This window comes from Zeus faber, assembly GCF_960531495.2.
Source record: "Zeus faber genome assembly, chromosome: 1".
NCBI lineage: Eukaryota > Metazoa > Chordata > Actinopteri > Zeiformes > Zeidae > Zeus > Zeus faber.
Window position 1 is genome coordinate 13,316,013 of NC_137193.1, and position 21,193 is coordinate 13,337,205.

Consider the following 21,193-nt stretch of genomic DNA (forward strand, 5'->3'; position numbering starts at 1 on the left):
AGAGTGCGAGTGCGAGTGCGAGAGAGAGAGAGAGAGAGAGAGCGAGAGAGAGAGAGCGAGTGCGAGAGAGAGAGCGAGAGAGAGAGACCGGCTTACAGGAAGGTGAGCGACAGCATGGAGGTGTGCAGGGGACGGGAGGACCAAACGGGAGTGGATTCAGTGGGAGCCGGGTCCATCACTGTCTCACTCAATTTGAGTAGAATCACTCACACCACCAGGGAAGCTGGCATGCAGGAGTGTTAGTGCAGGGTCAGTGCACCGGATGCAAACAAACAATTTTTTTTTTAAATAAAAACACATTAAAAATAAATAAATAAATAAATAAATAAAATCACAAATCAAATTAATTAAACAAATTAAATTAAAACACATTAAAATACAGAACTTTTCAAATACGAATAGTTTATATTAAATATATATAGAATATATACATCTTGGTTTCACATTCCCATGACTGTAGAGTTGTAATAACTAGATCCCTCAACTGGTTTGCAGAAGCACAGGCCAGCAAACATATGGAATTCACACCAAACAAACGGTTTCCCACTGTGGCCATCCAAAGCCGCAAAGAAAAAAAAAAAAGAAAAAGAAAAAATACAATAGAAAATAAAATAAATTAAATAAAAAATGTATATAAATAAAATGCACACACCAGTTATTACAGTCACCAAAATGCAAGGGGCTTTTACCGTTATTAGCGTAACCTCCTAACAAACATTGACCTGGAGAGTTGAAGTCGTCTGCTTTTGAAACAACCCCGGAGCAAGGCCCGTCACACATGCGAGCACAACCATCAGCACCCAGATTTCTTTTTCACTTCCCGCTGATGCATCAACCATTCTCTTGGATCCAAATTCAAAGATTCAAAAGATTTATTGGTCACATACATATTGCACTGTCTGGCATGTAGTGAAATGCCTTTTTATTTTTTTTGGGGGGGGGACTCCAGAGACTGTACTGGGTAGAGTAGTAGAAATAGAAAAATGAATTAAGAATAAAAACAACAAAAATTGGAATAAAATGTAAATAAAATCACATCTCTATATGCAGCTTTCAAAAATATAACACACACACACACACACACACACACACACACACACACACACACACACACACACACACACACACACACACACACACACACACACACACACACACACACACACACACACACACACACATTTTGTAATTGTTTGCTTTGCAATGTTTGATAATAGTAGAATATTAATAATAATAAATATCGAAGAATATTAGATGCAACTAAATAGATGCCCAGGCTCAACGGAGCAGTCAGGAAGGTGTCTGGACACGGCCGCACTTCAACCTTCCACCACCAAACGCTGCTATCGCAGGGGGGCGGGGGTTGGAACATTGGAATTTGAGAACCAGTCCCTTTCATTTTTTTTTTGTCGGGGGCGGAGCAAGAAAGAGAAAAGAAAATGCGGAAAGAGAAATGCGAGTGCGTCTGCGTGAGCTCACCGTTTTTGTCAAGCAACAGCGGGTCAGAGTGTTTCTTGCCTATGTCGGCGATGGAGCGCACCAGCGGGATCCGGTTGCTGAGCTTCCTCTCGTTCTGGTGGTGATGGCGCTTCAGCATGGCCTCGCGCACCTTGTTGCGTAGGTCCTCCTTCAGCTGGCCCGACGCCACCATGCTGTCAATCACCATGTCTGAGACCAGGGTCGGTGAAGTACAATTTAAAAAGATTCCACGGGCAAGTTTTCATCAGTTGGGATATACAGGAAATCTGAATTGTTACGTTCCAATATTTAATGTCCTTAAATGGCTCTTCTGCAGAAGGTAGATGTGTACTTTTAAAAGTTTTATTTCGTCCCACTATTATAGTGGCGCGAAATGAAAAAAAGACCACACAATTGTTAATCACATTTGTATGACAATTAATTGTCCATAAAATGTCATGGTCATGACAGCCCTACATAGAAGTCATAAGAGTCGTTGGCTGTGGGGTCGAAATGTTGCATGTTATATTTTTTATCTCTGTGTCCTTGTGTGCAGGTAACGGTCTTCGAGTTGAATTTGAGTCCTGCCCTGTTTAAGTCTGTCGGCCTGTTTAAAAATTGAACCGTAAGATTCAAGAGGTTAATTTGTCACATACATATACATACAATCATACATATATGCAGTTAAATGTAATTTTTTTTTGTTTATTTTTAACTTATCTCTGAGATCTGTCTCATCTGTTTTTAACCTTTTATTTCAATGCTTTTATTCTTCTTTACTTTTATATAATTCCCTGTAAGGCTTGTCGAACGCACTTCAAAGTGCTATAGAAACGGGCCTTGCCCATGATATTTTGCATTGATATGACATACACAAGAAAACAATACATAAAAAAAGCATAAAAGTAGAACACACAAAGGCCTTTCTTTTTCCACATCAAACTGGGTATACATGCGTTGAGGCGTTATCTTCCCACCTGCGATATCCTCGATGCTGTTGGCCCTCATGTCCAGCATGACAGTGCCGTTGAGGATGCAGCTCCGCAGCTCAAACAAACTGTGCAGCGACAGCGTGGCCACGTACGGTTTGCTCCACCGCTCCCCTCCGTCCTCCACATCCTCCTCAAACTTCAGCCACCTGCGCGCGCGCGCACACGCACACACACACACACACACACACACACACACACACACACACACACACACACACACACACACAATCCACAATAGTTTGCTAAAGTGTGCATGAATTCCTCTGACCAACCTACATACAAGTCAAGTACTGAGCCAGAGCGGTCACAATTATCATCACAATTGCTTCAGCCGACTACAATCATTGTGTGAAATCGTTAAGATTCTACAAACACACGTTGGGAACTTTAAACCAACGTGAGAAATGTTGCAATAGATAAAATGTGAATTTAGAGAGTTTACAGTTTCAGTTGGATTGAGGAGAATTAACTCCTCCGAAATGTTTATGTTCCCGTGTTTGATGTCAATAGAGAGCTAGTCTGCTACAGCTAGACATGCACATGTATTACAACATTATCACTATTATTATACTGGGATAGTGGCACGAAATTACAAAAGACATGCATGACGATTAATCATTATTCTTAAACAAAATGAAAATTCCTGAAGTGACAGTCCTATTGTCTATACTTTTATATCTGCCTATCTGAAGAGAGAGAGTGGATTCTCCTGCAGCGGTTCTCACCTGGCCGTCTCCTTCCACTCCATGGCGCTGCCGTCCCTGAAGGACAGCTCGTCCATCTCGGTGAAGAGGTCGTGGGGAACGTGCTCCAGGTCATCGTCTTCCGTGCCCAGGATGAACTGCACGCGCTGGGATGGTGTGTCTGCATGGGGTTTCAATAATATAAATAATAGTAATTCTTTGGGAGATAATTAAATTAACTGTAGAGTCCAAGAAAGGTTTTTTGGAGGGCGTTTGGCTCTCTACCCCATGAACCATTAATAGGTCCCATCGTGTCGGTGTTGGCAGCATCACTTTTGAACCAGATTCTGCTGTTAAAAAAAAAACAACAACTTTATTTATATTTTTGAATGTCAGACGTGATAGCTGGAGGTCTTTTGATTTTTGGGCTGAAAACATTTCCTCAATTTCTACTTCTCATGTCTCGTTTCATTGGGGAAGATAAACCCGCGAAACATCTGGAGCTAGAAAGATTATGGGGGAGGTGGTGTAGGAGGACACCGCTGAAGGCGGCGGAAATTAATTGCAATGGAAAAAGAGAGCAGGAGATGAATGTCTTCTTGCTGTTCTATCCGTTTGACATTTGGGAATGTGGTGATGAGCAGGGAGAAATTTATAAACATTTATCCATCAAAGAGCAGAGATGTTTGATCCACTGAGGTTGATAAGCTGCAACTGTATGTGATGCAACATTATCGCGCACACACACACACACACACACACACATGCACGCGCACACGCACGCGCACACACACACACACACACACACACACGCACACGCACGCACGCACGCGCACACACGCACACACGCACACGCTTCAGAGAGTGGTGGAGCTGCTTTCCTGCGGCTTTCAAAACCACTTCAGAGCTAACTGTTCAATTCACAAGCCTCTGTGTCGAGCCATTGTTATTATGGGCTGAAACCCACTGCACTACAGGATGGAAAAGGTTTTTAGATCCCGAAAGAAAGAAATAAGCAGCTGTTGTCGCAGTGACGGCTTATTTCTAAGAAGCAAGCAAGCCCTCGTTTTTCCTCAAAGAAAAGCCACGTGGTTCCATTTCCCCTTTTAGTAGCTGAGCTAGAACACATGGTTTTGGTAAAGCTATAGGGCTCTAATTTCCATGTATCGGATATTACGGCCGTCCTTTTAGCATGGACAGTGATTACCTTTGAAATGATGCACATTGTGTGCCTAATAGCTAAATGTTTGACCACAAAAGGCTTCGGCAAATTGCCCTGTCCTTTACGCATCCATAAAGGATGTATAAAGAAATACACTTTATAATCACAGTTGAGTAGAAGTGAAAGAAGTGATTTGATAAGTAACATTAAATAGTTATATTTAACATGAGCTTTGCTTACTTTACTTACTATCTGTTTATGATACATTTTTTTTTATCATCATTAAACCTTTTTCCATTTTCTACAGGCAAATGTACGCCATTTTGACAGGGCCGATTTTGAATCTTGAGAATTGTTACTGCGCATTTTTACCATATAAAGTGTAGGTATTCACTTGTTCAGACGCTTATTCAAATGTTTTTTTGTCTGTGATTTGATCAGTCATATATTCCACATAATGTTTTGACTCAAATGTCGGTCTGGTTTGGCTTGCTTTCGTCTTATTACAGTGTAACCAATTGAAAATGGGAGCAGAAACTGACTGAAACCCCACACACACACACACACACACACACACACACACACACACACACACACACACACACACACACACACACACACACACACACACACACACACACACACACACACACACACACACACACACACTCTCTGAAGACCTACCTTCTGTGAAGAAATAAAACATCTATACTGTATCTACAATACATCTATCCATCATCTATCTATCTTATACTTGAAGTGTTATTTATCATTGGCTGACAAATGATGTTCTCATTTTCCAAAGTATTTTCTCCAATAAAATGAAGATTAGCCAAAATAATAACTCTTGTCATTTTCCGCAGTGAAGGTTCCAAGTCTCTCCCTCTGCTACAATGCGACATTATCCTCTCAAAATCACAAGAAAGCGATAGAAAAAGGCAGCAATAAATTAAGTGTGTGGGAACATAATACTGCAGGGTGCTGCAGAGCTGCTCCCAGTAGATATAATCTAGGAACTGTGTGCGTGTGCTCGCGTCTGTGTGTGTCAGAGAAAGAGTGAGAAAGATAGAAAACAGTGAAAGATAGAAATAGGGAGTAGACTGCAGACGGAAAGAGAGAGAAAGATCAGGAGCGTGTGGTTCTGTTGTTGGAGGCTTTGGGCCTGTTGTTATAGGTTACCGACCGTAAGCAGGGGACTCCCTGCCGTCCTCCTTGCCCTCCTCCGAGTCCTTCTCTCGCTTCTTGCGATGGTGTTTGTGTCCACGGTGTCGATGTCTGCGCTTGCTCTCCCGTCCAAGAGGAACGTGGACGCCTACGTATACCGCCCGGTGACCTGCGGTGGGAAGAAGACACGGAGCATAAGTGAAAATAAATATATATATTGATTTTTGTTTTGTACATCCAGTTTAATTTTTTATTATTTTTTTAATATTCAGTTTATTAAAATTCATTTGAATAAGCCTTGTTATCATGAAAGTTTACCATGTTAAGTAATCTTAAAGTGGCAATCCACTGTCTGGGTTAGGAGGATTACACTACAAGTCCAAACAGCCACTTCTTTCCCCTCAACAATCCAGGTTTACCCACGTCTTCACTCCAAGACGGTCCAATTTTTAATCTCGAAAGTTTGCCTTCTTCAGATTGATTTATTTATTAGTTTTATCTGGGTCACCTGAGGTTCATATTTTCTCGCCGAAAAAAGGTGGCGGACCCCAGCACCAACGCCGGGAACAGCGTATAGAGGAGCATGCGCATGGCGCTAAATTGATTGAATGGTGGCTGTTTCATAAAAAAGTGAAGCTAAATAAAGTATTTAATATGTTTTTTTGATTATAAATAATCTTTCGGTTACCACTTTAACATCGTGCGTGTGTGTGTGTGTGTGTGTCTTAATGTGACAAGAGAGGATATTTCAGTGACAGTTTTCCTTCCACTTGTCATACCGCTTTCTCTCTAGTCATCTTGAGAAATAACACATTGCTTTGGGAAGTGAGAATAAGCAACAAGCTAGTTTATAAATCGAAACATCCTGATTAAAGGACAGCATCGACATGCTCAGACGCAGGAGCTACACTCGCACCCCAAGCAAGGAGACAAAGACCCTCTTTCCGTTTCCTGTGTTTACCCTCCTTCGCATCTCCACTTGATGTGACGGAGAGCAGGGTCAGTTAACGCCTCTGCTCTACTTTCTGTGCCAAGAGTCACTTTTCACATATGAGTCATAGCTTTAATTTTTAGGGGGACCCCCTGAGGAGTGAGAATAAAACACACTTCTCTGGGGAAAGGGATCAGAGAACCATACATACGCAGTGAGCAGATGGAGAAAGAGAGATAGATAAAGTGAGATCGAGAGAGCGAGAGAGAGAGAGAGAGAGAGAGAGAGAGAGAGAGAGAGAGAGAGAGAGAGAGAGAGAGAGAGAGAGACGAAGAGAGGGGGGCGAGAGAGAGAGTGAGAGAGAGAAAGCATAGAAGAGGGAGAGGGACGGAAAGCAAGCGAGCGAAAGAGAGGGAGAAACAGAGGGAGAGAGATAAAGCGAGAGAGAAAGAGGTGTTGGAACAAGATGAAGGGGTAGAAAAACAGAGAGGAAGGAAAGGAAAGAGACCGCCCCGGTGGTATGGTGAAGAAAAGAAAAAAAGGGGGGGGGGCTCTGAGGGCGTCACAAAGGGAGAGGGAATGAGGCAAAGCGGGCGATGTCAGGGAAGGAAATGGGTGATGGGGCACCAACGGAGGGATGGAGGCGGAGAATGCCACCACCTGAGAGAGACACGGCGGAGGGAGAATACTTAAAAAGGCTTCCTCTCCCGTCGCCCGGGGGAGAATGAAAGATCACACGGGATTGGTCCGCAGGGGACACAAACAATCGTACGGCTTGCTGATTGGCCTCTTGGCAATGCACCAGCCGTGAATAAAAATACAAGCCCAAAAAAAATAAAAATAAAAAATAAAAATTAAAAATAAAAAAGCATTCTAAATCACGTATGCTAAGAAAATAAATAAAGATCAAACCCAGAAACACAGACGTTTTGTATTTATTTAGTTAGTGTCAGTAACCTCAACTAATTAGATTAGGTTTGCAATCGTACGCTCCGAGCCCGGAGTCGTGTCGGTGCTTCAGAACAGAGGTGATCATCTAACAGCCTCAACAACGGTCACAGCCTGCGTGTGCTATGGCGCTCTGCAGTGCAGCAACAAACACGATAGTAATACGTCGGAGAGACGGTTCGACCTGTTATGATATCACTGACAGGCAATGTCAGGAATGAAATTACTCACTTCCTGCAATCTCGTCTGGACGCGGCTGTATTCCGCTGGAGTCTCTTAAAGACTGCACTTGTAGTGGTTTATATACCCAATAATATACCAAAGATATTAATCACAATTTCTAAATCATTTTAATAGTAAAAGTTTCAAAAGTACTGACTGTTTTAATATGATTTCTAAATGATAAAATGGCTTGATTTCAGTGGAAAGTATAATTAAACCAAACTATAATAACAATGGAGCTTGAATGAATTCCTTTGATAAAGGCAAGACATCTGAACCCATTCCTCAATTTGACTGAATTACATTAAAATATTTCCAATGTAATGAATGAATTACAGGTCCCGCTACATGTTGAATGTCTTGGGACCTCCGAAAAAAAAAAGATCTAAACAGTATCAAAGAGCACCTGCTTGGTGTGTTTACCCCATAATTTTATGTTTTCGAGAAGCTCCCCGGGTCAGGTTTCCTCCACGTTCAGTACTTTGCACTTACTTTCCAGCTCTTCCGTCTCATAGTTGGTGTGTGTGGTGGAGCTGGTCTTCCCAAGGTCCAATATCGCTTCCTCATCCAGACCCTGAAAAGAAGAGGTACGGACAGGTCAGACCAAAACTCTATAGGCTTTTTAAATGAATCAAAACATTCACACTTCGTAGCGCTAACGATTTACGTTAATTCCAAGTCATTTCTCCTATTTGTACAACAACCCTTCAACAAAATGTCGAAATTGCATAACAACGTGACACCACTGAAAGGGGATGATGAAATCTATTGATCACCTGGTCCTGACCAAAACTGTACTTCGACCGATGCCAACTGCGAATACTGAAATGTACCGTCCAATACAGAGTACCGAGCTGATCTGGTATTTTTGCTCCACAGTATGAACTTTGGAAGTTAGTTTGGAGAAATTAGGACATAATAATCCAACATAGGGCTGGGTGATTAATCAAATTTTATTTTCAATGACGATTTTGGGTTCCAACAATTATGAAAACAAGATAATCGGGATAAAACGATTATTGTGCCGCATTCTGTTTCGCAATGATGCTCTTGTTTGGTCTTGTGTTGTAAATCCAGTGCACCCCTTTCCTTTTCAGCGGTATGCTATTGCCCTGCCCCCGCCACAAACTCACTCCCGCCAGGCTCTTGTGGCGCATGTGAGCCGGCGGTGTGACCGTATCCTGCGGCATGTTTAGTTGAAACGAAGGACACTTCACCAGGAGTTTCCGTATCTGAATACCATAAAGAGTCTCCACGCCGATCCATTGTGCACATATTATTACACTTTTTATTATCAACATGAAGTCTGACCAGTGTTGGGGTCCAGGAGCACCGGGCCTCTCTCCGGCCGGACAGCGCGCAGCGAGGACGAGGCCCCTCGGAGCTGACACGGTGGGTCTTCCACAAACACCAACTTGAACTCGCACTTCTCCCAAACGTGAGCCCGGCGTAGGCCCCATCCCCGCCAAAGGAGGGCGATTAAAGGAGGAACCCGCGATTTTCAGTGACATCTGGTCTGCTACGGTCGGACAGAGTCCCAGCTTCTAATACAACGTGTTTCTGTCTGTCAAAAAACAGCATATCAAGGTTACTTCTCTTTAATATCTGACACGCTCAAAATTTCTGTTGGAATTCTTCTCAGTGTGTATTGACGGATGGCGACCATAACTAATGTGGCTGCAGATGGTTCTGCAGAAGGGAAGCCATTGGGTGCAAGACAGATTGGGACAGGCCTGCTACGTCTTTAGAGTATCAACGACGGGAGAGCAGGAGGATACTCTACCATATGACACTACAAAGTCTGGACCACGGCCACAGAGCCGTGTCCAAACTCCACAGGCCATGCTGGAAGACAGCAGAGACCAAAAGGAGTACACAAGTGGAAAATATAAGTGCACACTAGTAGATGATGAAGACTTTGATTAAAATACTGGATTAATCACTCTGCCTTCTGGGCAAATAGAATTTGGTATGAGATACAATCATCATACAGCTTATCTAGCTAATAAGCTGCTCCTCTTTTTCATTAAAGGCTTTAGCAATGTTGCAGAAGGGAAGGGTGCCATTTGATTTTAATTAAGTGTTGCCTAGGTGCATCTTCCATGACCTACAAGGTTTTTTTTTGGAAAAATAGGTTTGGCAATGGCCTGGCTACTTAGTAGAAAAAAATGATGAACGACCTGAGCGGAAATGAACAGCCTAATAACATAATCATGGCAATACATCAAAAAAAAATAAAACAAGACCCAATTAGAGGAGACATCAAGCTGTAAGGAAATGTAGAGCAGCGAACGTCTGTTTGTGTTTTCCATCATAATGCCATTCACAATGCCACCACAATTAGAATTCAGAAACAGATGTCATGCATACTGCATACTGAAACCCAAACCGGTTATGGTCCAATTCCCAACCTTATCATCACTTCTCTTCTGACTCCTCACCCTGTGCTGGCAGGACAACACAGCCAAGGAGACATAGTGTGCAATTACTGTTGCCCTTTAACCAGAATACAACTAAACAGAGGGGTAAAAGTCACTTAAGGGCATCAACAATATGAGTATAGTCCTAGTCCTAGCTAAGGAGCTTCAAATTGAAACGCTAATGAGAAAGAACCTCTTTGGTATTGAACCCAAAACATCATCAAATGGGAACAGAGTTTAATCACTGTAATCTAATTTACCAAAGGCAAACCGTATCTCATGTCCACATTTCACAAATGTAGCTGGTATTTAACAGCTCTAACAAGGCTGCCAAATACCAGCTGTTCCTATGACCACACAAAAAAGGTATCTGGTAAACAGAATTGATTCGATTTTTCCATGCCTGCTACCTAATCGGAGTTTGTTTTAGCTCCACACGAGGTGTTGTGACAGCGAGGAAGATGCTATTTTAGTCAGGCAGCGAGAGGGGATATTTAAATACCAGACACCAAGCTAATATAGCCTTTATGTCTAAGTGCCATACTGAGGGAATTGGCTGTATTAGAAGTGTACGCTTGTAATGGCTGATCAGACTTAGAATTCAGTAATTCTGAAAGGTTGCAGGCCACAGTTCAGAGTGGAAACTTTACAGTAGCTTCTGCCTGGGGATGCTGGCAAAAAACTTGGGCGTATGGTTGGCAATATCGCAATCTTACAATGTCACGGTCAGTAGTTTCTTCAGCATTTGCCTTTACAGGGAGGTGGACTTACATCACAGTAACCTGCAAGGTTATTGTATGCGGTTAGCAAACATATGTTTGTTGTTATTTCTTTGTTTGTTCACTTGAGAGCAGATATGATTACTTTTGACACAGATAAAAATGATGTTGGCTAAACAGAACCAACATCCCATTTATTCTGGTGTCATGGTCTTTTCTGTATGATCCAATAGCATCAAACCACAGATGTCTTTTTCTAACACACTAGGGATGAAAATTTTAAATAATTTCCCAAATCGATGGTTGTTAACCTTTACAAACAATCATCGATTAATTGATAACATAAAAGGTAAAGATGTCACCAGGGGGTGGCGCCATAGCGGTTGGGGACCCACGAAACATCGCACACCTACGAGATTTTGTGACTTGTCGCGAGGGGCGTTTCTCCACATTTCATTTGAAAATGGAGAAGTTCGAGGGAAGACCCGCTGAGCTGGTTTGCACATACAGGAGTACTTTGTGCAAGTTAAATATTTTAACTTTTTGCCGTCCTCTGTGATGGAATGAGCCAGATGTTACATAGCAGATCAAGCCTGGTGCAGATATGGACAACGAGGCTAATAAAATTAATAAACATTACTAAAATTCTTATATATAACAAGAGACACAAAATAATTTAGTATAATATATTGTATTGGAGTCATCACCATAGCAACATATCGCTTGTTTCGTTTAGCTGTCGTACCTTTCCCTCGCTCCAGGTTTTTGTTTCCTCCACCCGTGCCGTTCAGAAAGTGCAGTTATCCCATCTACCGTGCTCCAACTGAACGCAGCATTAGTTGTTGAGCATCAATAAACATATACTTTCCTCCTCGGCATCAAGAAGCAACCGTTTTCTACGCGCAGCCATTTTTTGCTGTTTGTCGTTCATCTGGAAGCGTCCACCTACTTTTACTTCCTGCTCCACTGGGCATGTTTTTTCCTTCAACTGCCCCCTGTCGCTCCAGTCAGTACTACTACTCCCTGGCTAGATTTTTTTTTTTCCCCCCTCAAAAAGCCCCGCACCCCACAAACACTCCTGTTGATACAATTACAACAAGACCACTTATGGATAAGGCAAAATCTTAATTGATTAAATTCTTATTAGCAATTAATCAAGTCGATTAATTGTTAACATCGATATAACACACCCAACTTCAATGTATTCTCTCCTGTTTTGCTGACTCACACACAATGGGTTTGATACAACTCAACTTCCCATCGGAGGTTGCTATAAATTGCCCTCACCGCAAAAGCTGAAAAGCAGGCGAAATCAGGTGAGATGGGACACAATGGGTGACGACGTAAACTACAGTGGATGGATTAGGATATCGGGCAGACATCAGGGGTTTCACTGGCTCTGACCTCATCTACGGGAGCATACTGACCACTGCCACTGAACATACTGAGGCTGCATTATAATGGACATCACGTACTGAACGACCAACACCTGCCCTTGTTCTTTCGACTGCAGTCAGACACACATACACACGCTTCTTAGCTCTTCCAGTTCCCCAAAGGAGCTGTCCTGACAGGACAGGGAAGGGAAGACATGAGTGCAGTCTTAAACCGGGCATAAATAACAGGCGGCAACATCAGAGCCTCCGATTCAAAAAAGCCTCACAAGACAAGAGTCCCCAAGACTGTTGCAAGGCAGATTCTAAAACAAGTCCACCTCTGCTAACACACAAGTTGTCATGCAAAATGGATTCAAGGCATTCTGGGTAAGAGGTTATGAAAAAGAATATCGGAGCTGTATAGACGACAATTGTGCACATATGTGTTAATAATGAATATTGTTCTATCTTTAAGCAATACATTCAATGCTTGCGTGCATAGTCCATGTCAGATAGCCATCCATAATCAATTCAAAGGGATGTATCTCACGTCAAAGCCGTGATTCAATTGGACCGGGCTTCAAATGACATTCACATTTTCGCTCAGATATTACCATAATAATGGAGGAATGATCTTTGTGTGCGTATGCGTGTGTGTCTGCACATGCACAGATATACACTTGTGTGTGTGCGTGCACATTCCCCATTTTGAGTCTCCCACGCGATGGTGGATTTGCATGATAATGAGCTGAGCTGTGTGACAGTGTCTTGATTAGGGATGGCACCGATACAGCAGCAATATGGGAGAGGGTAGTCAGGAAATTAGGCTCCCACAGGGAATTAGAGATTTTTCTTGTAGTTGTTAATCAAGCTGTTTTGTTCCCCCCCCGACGGGACACTAAACTGGTGCGACTCCTTTTGATGAACAAGCACAGGGGTAATCTGATCACATAACCTGAGCAGGTATCATAAACTCATCACCCCAGGATAGAATAACAACCCTTTAGTCACAGTGGTTGTCCAAAAGATAAAAATAAAAATGTAAATTACAATCAGAAAAAGGCAATTGTCTGCATAATAACATTACATCATCATATTTTAAAACCAGGTAGAATGGTCATTATTCCACTTGTATAAAGACGATACAATTTAACAACACTGAAATATGTAATTTCTCATTCATTTCCAAATTAACTTATTTGGTCAAATTTGATCTACTTTAGTAAGGTCAACATTAGGATCAATACCACAGCGGAGACCTCCAAATGACATTTACCTGCTCAAGTGGCTGCTAACTCTGAGAAACCTTCAAGCCACGTGAGAAATTCTAAGAGTTTTTCAAACTCTTCAACATCACATGTCCCTGTGTTTACGACTACAGTGTAATTCTGAAGATGCTTAAAATACTAATTCCATGAACGTGTTTACATTTAGTGAAAATATTGAAAGTGTCGAGTGTGCTTTTTCAGTTAATTTGCAAGCATGTGCATCATGCTCACTACGACTGCTGCATTTTCCATATGCACCGTTTCATGAGGTATACTATATACACGTGCTGTAGTCAGGCACACGTCCTCCCCTATGCTGCTCAGGACAATTTCACAGCCATGATGCAACCTGCCACACGGCTTTGTACCAAAATAACCCTCCAGTCTGCCAAGGCCAGGAAGCAGGTTGGCCATTATGCCGAATGAGCGCAGCTGTGGTTGGGCTAAGGGAAACATGCCAGAGGGTTGGGACGCGGAGCGACAGAAAACCTGCCAACTGAGAGGGGACACCAGTCCATCAAGTGACATCAGTGATGACAGAATGACAGAAATTCAATATCTTCAATAGTCTGACTACACAGTACGGGAAACAAGTATTTGAGATATTTACTAAGAAAACTATAACTTTATTATTAATATTGAAAAACATGAATATAAGTCTTACAACAGGCTGGGTGGTTAGACAGAGCTCAACACTAACAGTTGCCCACTTGCCCCCGACAACCAGATTTGGGACGTTGTTAACCATCTTGTGTGGTCGGGCTGCCCCGTTGTCAACCACTTTTCATATGTAAAAAAATATATAAATAACTTAAGAACCTCAAAATGTAATAAATAAGTATCTAAGAAAAACGTGTAACATAATTATAGAAAAAAACAAGTTCGAGCTGTCTTTTTCCACAATGGCCAGTTAAGTGTTCCCTCAGACACAAGTTGCGCCACACGTTGGAAAAATTACTTCTCGATCGTGCCCAGTCTTCTTCCCACAACCATGGAGATCAGGAATCTCAAAGACGAGCGGTGTGCATCACTCTGCTTAGACCAGTCTTGCAAGGGAACACAACATCCCCATTAAAATGTCAAGACTAAAAAACATTAAAACAAAAAGAGAACAGACTTAAAGTCCATATCCTGTGCATGCTTATGCTCGCCCACTTTCCTTATGTTCTTGGGCACACATGCAAAGATCTGACACCATGTCAATCATATCACAATTGATGCACTTAATGATGATGTACTTTTGAGTCACTACCTGTTGCTTTTTGTCATAACTCTGCACCGGAGGGACTGTTAGAGTGAAGTTCGCAGGCGGCGGAAGTAAATTCACGACCGGGGCGGGCGGTTTGGGCGGGGTGTCGGTCTGTTGGCGCGGGACCTGGCTCCGGGCCCATGGTCAATATAACAATATTATTCCGACCTTATACACCAGAACCAATTGGGATAGGTCCCGTACACTCTCTCACTGGTGGACACACGCAGACACACAGACAAAGAGACACACTTTGAAGACACCCCGAACACCCTCCTGGTTACATCCCTCTCCTTTACTGCCATTACATGACAGGAAGAGGCCGCGTGGAGAATTTGCTGTTCCAGTTTTCCTGGACTTAATTAACTCTGTTTTATTGATACCTGATGTTTCTATGTCAAAAGTTTTCCATGTACATGTTCCGCTTCATTTATTTGTCTCACCCGTGGTGATTCGCACTCTTGAAGCACTAATGATGATTGGTTGTTTATAGAGCAAAACATGGTAAGATCGTTCTGCAAAGAGGGAGATTGGTGTCGGTTTTGTGTAACATAAAAACTGTGCTCTTGTCGCCCTACAGGTCGTCCACAGGACAGAGGTATCGCAGCAGTTCTTGATGATTTAAGAATTAATAAAGAGTTGCATTGCAGGTTGAGAACTTGAACTCCACTTGCAGACTTACTCTGTCCTAGATGCAATGGCATACAAATACTGTGTTGTATGCCTAGCATGCTGACAGCACAGGTTAAAAAAAAAAAAAAAAAAAATTATATTCACAAGTCCCTCTGCACAAATGTAGCAGCCATGGCTTCACAAAAAGCTAAAGTTAAATCGGCATCTATTTTTCTCCCTCATGTCTATTAACTGGAAATAACAGCTGGCTTCCTCTGCAGACTAACTTCAAAATTAGAGCAGAAGCTGTAACTTTAGTGACTTCCATTTAGTTTCTTATTTCCACATGAGCCACATCCCTGTAGGTTAACATGTGGGACATATTTTGTTAACATTTAGGAAATATCTGTATGTGTGGATGGGGGGCAATTCAGGTGCATGATCAGTTCTCACTGGAATCAGATATGGAATATATACGGATATAATCAGAAACGTGAAAAGTCAAAGAAAAACATTGGATCTGAGAAACGAATGGTAATTGAGCACCAAGACTTGCAATGTGAACGTGGCCTTTTGTTTCCCCAAAGAGGCATATTTTTGAACAAACGGTCAAGTGCGTGTTAACGTGCACACAAATAGTGACCTCAAACCACAGCTTGCAACACAATCCGACCCACATGAAGTGGTATATAGTCCAACAAGTTCGCGATGTGAAATTAGTTTGACAACTCTGGTCTAGGGCTAGATACAGACCCACTACTTAGCCAGCTTAGGCACTAGAATACACTGCAAAGATTAAATTTGTGTCCAAGGGGGGGGGGATAGGCAACAGTAAGGGGCAACCTTTTCAAGAAGTAAAACCACATTGTATTTTTTTAAGTCACTAATTTAGTGGATAATAAAATCTGGTGATCATTATTTAAGAAACACAGGCTCAGGGTTCATGGGCTCCCTGGCGGTGGGTGCCCCAGACAGCTTCTCCCTTTCAACCAATATGGGCTTGTTGACAGCCCTGCCAGGCGCCCCTTTGAACTTAAGGGATAAATGGTGGTTGCTAGAGGCTGGCAGCCAAATGACAATGAAGAAGTGGGAGCAAAAGAAAGGTGACACTAGACATTATTGGCTTTCCCCACTATCCATTACCCACAGCCTACATACAACTACTCCACCCACTCACAGCATCTCTTCGCTCTTGCCTTGGCAGAATACCACTAGCAGCTTCACAGATCACGAACCGAAAGCACGGGGACATAACATGAATCATAATCATTGATGCCAAGCACAATCTCCCTTTATTTGGTGCATAGAGCTAGCAGCTCATTTGCATGATTGTGCAATGTATCTCCTCCAAACACAATCAACTTCCTACCGCTTTGAAAGCCAAATTGAGAGGCAATTCAAAGCATCTTGTTCATAGATGGTGGTTTGGATTATTGTTAAAATCATGTATTGATGAAACACATCATGGTAAAGTGAAAAAAAAAAAAAAAAAGAATAACAAAAGAAATTCCAAATTATTGTTTTATATTTGAAAAGATTTATTGTGGCACACCTTTCTGTCATCTAAGGGGTTGAGGGGCTGAGCTTTATTAAAAATCATGATAAACATTCCGTCCATTTGATTTCACCTCAATACCTACAGAATCCAAGATAGAATGGTTTTTTTCCTGCTATATTCTCCATGCAATTATTGATCAATTGAAACATCAACTTTGAAAAGACTAAACAAATGGTAACAGATTGGTCCCGCAATTCGGGAAGGGAAGCTTTCTAAATGTTTCCTATTGTTATAGGCGTTTTTGCACCGTATAAACTAACAACTTTTGGAGGAACCGTCCCTTTTTTTTTGTGTCCGCACTGTAGGAACTAGGAACGTTCGTAGTTCTTTTCGAGGGACTTTTTTTTAGCTCCTACTGCAGGGCAGGGACTAACCGGCGCAGGAGGAACCTTCAGTGGCGTAAGTGCACGGTGATTGGTCCAGACATAGGTGCACGCGCCCTCTCCCCCGGCGCATTGAGGAGTCTGCCGGTAACTTCAGAGTTCCTTTTGGCAGTGTGAATGTAACCAAAAAATAAATAAAAAAAATCCCTTGAAGGTATTTAGTTCTTGACGGGCCTCCCCAGTTCCTCATTCCCCTCAGTGAGTCCCCAGAGCTGTTCAGTGCAAAAACGCCTAATATGTGTTAAATTAGTAGCTGAACACTACTGCATATACCTGGGTATTGTTTTTGAAAGATCGTTAATACAGGTAACAATGCAGACGCATCGACTTTGACGCTGGTTTCTCAACATTACTCATTTTTGACGAATGCTCATTTTTTGCCAGGAAAACACAGAGTAGACAGCGACAGAGTTAAAGGTCAAAGAGTGATATAAACTTTAAAAAGTACATGACATATCACATACAATCGTATGGTTTTATTTTCAGCTCACTGAGGCTGACGAGAGAAATCCGGTATCCAGTGCCGCAGAATGTGTCAGTACTTGATAGTAACGATGCCCTTTGGTTCGTGCCATAAAAGTATCACATTCGATATCCCACCCTGCTTCTGAACAATGTTCGATGAGTATACTCATGTTTTTATATGTATGGCATACTTTGCCTTGCAATAGCCTCAGCCATCAGCTGTTGTTGTTGTTGTTGTTAGCATTGTGGTCTTATGGTGATGTGGTCTTGTCACACTCCGCGCATGGGAGGTTGTTAATTCTCATTACATGGAAATCCAAATATTGCACAAAACATGTGCGTGTATTTACTTGATTATCGCAGAAGGTGGTTACATGTGTAATGTGTTCCACAATGCCATACAGGTAAGGTGATTAGAGTTTCGCAAGAATCTCCCTCAGTAAACAAAAGGCTAAAGAGTAAATGTAATCCATTTAGTAGCTCTAAGAGCAAGAAAAAGAAAATGACCTTGTCTGGTCTAATGCAAAAACACAAAACATAAGAGCGGAAAACAATTGAGACTTGAGCAATTCAGGGGAAAAAAATAATAATAAACCCAAGGCTAAAAAATCTTGTCTCCAGAAATTATACTTTACATCCCATCGCCTTGTCAGGCATATTGCCAAGGCTAATCCGGACTTGTGTTTTTCAAGTCAAGTGCAGTGGACCCTGATGGTCCAATGTCATTACCTCGAGTGGAGCATGTTCAAGACTGTTGACAGCGGCAATTTAAAGAGGTAATAAATTACCCATTACAAAATTTTGTTTCCACCAATGGAGCTTAATCTGCTATATTGTCGTTACACATTACAGATGAGTTCCGTTCACAAAAACAAATGACCAAAGTAAAACATTTTGGTAAGCCATCAATAGTTGCAGAGGATTTATCTGACAGAAATGTTTTCTTCCACACAAGGGAGGAAAGTGGTATTAGTCAGCTGTTAATATTTGTTATACATTGGTACCTCGACTTACGACTGCATCTACTTACGAGTAATCCAAGATACGAGTAGCAATAGTCACGAAAATTTGTATGGACTTGCGACCCACTGCTCCAAGATACGAGCATGGAAATTTGCAGTTGGCGCGTCGACGGCCAGTCAGCAGTCAGTCAGCAGTCAGTCAGCGGCCAGTCAGCAGTCAGTCAGCAGTCAGTCAGCAGTCACTCAGCGGGCGACCTACATCGTGTGTGCACGTAATTCGTGGCTTAGCGATTTTTTTTTTATATTTACTGTATTTAAGCTGTGTATTTTGTTTATTTTCACCCTTCATAATGAGTCCTAAGAAGAAGGATGATGGGGAAAAAAAGAAAAAGGCAATGACTCCCACTGAAAATAAGAAGGAAATCATAGAAAAATGTACGGGATGACGTTATAACCACCAACCGGTAGGTCAAGAGATAAAAAACCTCTTAATAACCACTTTCAAACAAAACATTACACCTGGGCTGAAGTCATAGATTGTCCATTTTAACAGCTAATGTGTGCTACGCGCTTTTTCCATTCAATGTTGATATGCAACCCAACCACAAATATAAGGTAACAGTTGCCATAAGACAGTTGCCGTTTTTTTGTCGCGGCAATAGTCTCTGTTCAGAGAAGCCAGCGGCAGCCATGCGAGCGCTCCATGTTTTCTCTCATTTAAGGCAAAGATAAGAGTTTGATTGTGAGTGAGCCGTCCTTTGAGATAACCAACTGTTTTTCGCTGTTATACTGCCAAAATCACAGGCAACACGCTGGGGATGTCTTACCAGAATTTTCACTGCCACAAAGGCTACGTTCACACTGCAAGCCTTAGTTCTCAGTTCGGATTTATTGCTCAGAACCGATTTTTTTGTTTGGCTGTTCCCATTATACTTTAAATGTGGCCGAAATCAGATTTCAGTGTGAGCGAGTCCCTGTCCTGAACTGATCCGCATGCACGGGAGTAACATCACAAGCAGCACGCTGTCGTGCGGAAGTAAACATGGCAAATGCGGTGGTTGTTGGGCGGTGTGGGACCGTGTACCTCGGCTCAAGCACGCGGAGGAAATCTTTAAATCCAGTGAGGGGCACAGTGATTTTTGTTTTCGTTCAATGAGGAAATTTAGTTCAACACAATGTGCGGCCGATCGCTCCCTCAGCAGACACACACACGCACACGCACACACACTTTTAGATCCGGTGCTATTAATTTAACACGGCGAGCGTAGGTGCTCCCTCGCCAGGTCGGACTATTTACCTACTTATTATTCATTTCCCCCTCCCCGCGCTGTAAATGCTGCTTAACGGTGGTGGGCAGCTGCGGTGCAGGTGGGGACGGCTGCGGTGCCGGTGCTGCGGCGAGAACGTAGCCTTGGTCAAACTTTACATATCAATCATTGAGGTGTTTTCTAAATTTAGAAAATACATTTAATTTTTTATTTTATTTACACATTTAAAAATTGTGCATTTAGCATTAAATCGATGACGTTTTCAAATGCTTGATTTGCCCTGAGTATATTTGACTGTAATCTGAATACAAATCTATATATCTATAATCTATTTTCCATTGTGACAGGTTTTTCCACCCAATGATTTATTAACTTGTACTTAAAAAACTCCTCCCCTTAACTCCCATGTTGCTGCCATAACCCAGGTTATCAGAGGACTGTACCATTCATTGTGTCTTCACCAACTAAAGTCTAAATGAAGATGCATATGGGCTTACTTACCCCAGACAGACACTCAAGCTCTATAAAACCAGACATGTAATCAGTGTGCACTCAAAGAGTGTTTCCTCTGTGCCACATAAATATCTTTCCGTCTCTACCCTCTCGCGTTTGTCTGAATGCCTTCCTTGTCCCCGACCTGGGTCCCACCCATCTAAATTTTAATGAATTTAACTTTGAAAATCGGAATGAATGCAAGCATTTGACTGAATGTCCCTGCAGTCAAACATTTGTTTATTTTTGGAGGGGGAGGCGGCAGGACTAAGCATTTGTCATTTGGGTTCACACCCAGACACATCGTTCCCCCTATTCATTCTTAAGTTCCTCATTTGTCTCCTTCACAACCCTCCTGATCAGCTCCTTCTGGGCGGCCTTATCTGCTCTTGTCCCGGCTCCTCCCAGTGATCAGACAGCAGAAAGGACTTGCGGGGAGGGGGGCAAAGCTGGGGTCTCACCTGCCTCTGCTTCTCTGTTCTCCCTGTTCAGCTGAACCAAACACCTGCCTCCCTCATCTATTAGTGCATCCTACGGCCACTGAGGCTGGGAATTGGGCAGGATCTCGCCATTCCATTGCATGGCAATACAAAGAGTCAGAATTAGATCAAATCAGCTCAAGATACAATTCTATAACGATATATTCACCTTTAATACATCATGAATTGCTAACAACTTCCCAGTATACAAAATTCACTTGCGACACTGGTGGCATTGAATATAAGAGGAAAATGGTTGCATAACTTCCAAACAAAGTAGTGATATCCAAATTTTTAATTAGCTTTCAGAAATAAAGAAATAAATCTTTTTTTTTTTTTTTTTCCCCCTCATACCAGCCCTAACGACCACTACTTGACTAAG

The 21,193-nt window shown here is 42.2% G+C and overlaps 1 protein-coding gene across 7 annotated transcripts in view; it reads right to left on the reverse strand.

The window, feature by feature from the left end:
- LOC307240953 (sodium bicarbonate cotransporter 3-like) overlaps positions 1–21,193 on the reverse strand; it is a 59,526-nt gene that overhangs the window by 27,722 nt on the left and 10,611 nt on the right. For 6 of the 7 annotated variants that reach the window (XM_080014879.1, XM_080014877.1, XM_080014880.1 and 3 more), the window contains exons 2-6: positions 8,053–8,134; positions 5,479–5,628; positions 3,176–3,314; positions 2,436–2,596; positions 1,480–1,668 (exon numbers count right to left, since the gene is read on the reverse strand). In XM_080014879.1, coding sequence (XP_079871005.1) covers positions 1,480–1,668; positions 2,436–2,596; positions 3,176–3,314; positions 5,479–5,628; positions 8,053–8,134 — 721 coding nt within the window. The remainder of the gene's footprint in view (positions 1–1,479; positions 1,669–2,435; positions 2,597–3,175; positions 3,315–5,478; positions 5,629–8,052; positions 8,135–21,193) is intronic. The other variant, XM_080014878.1, reaches the window with a different exon arrangement.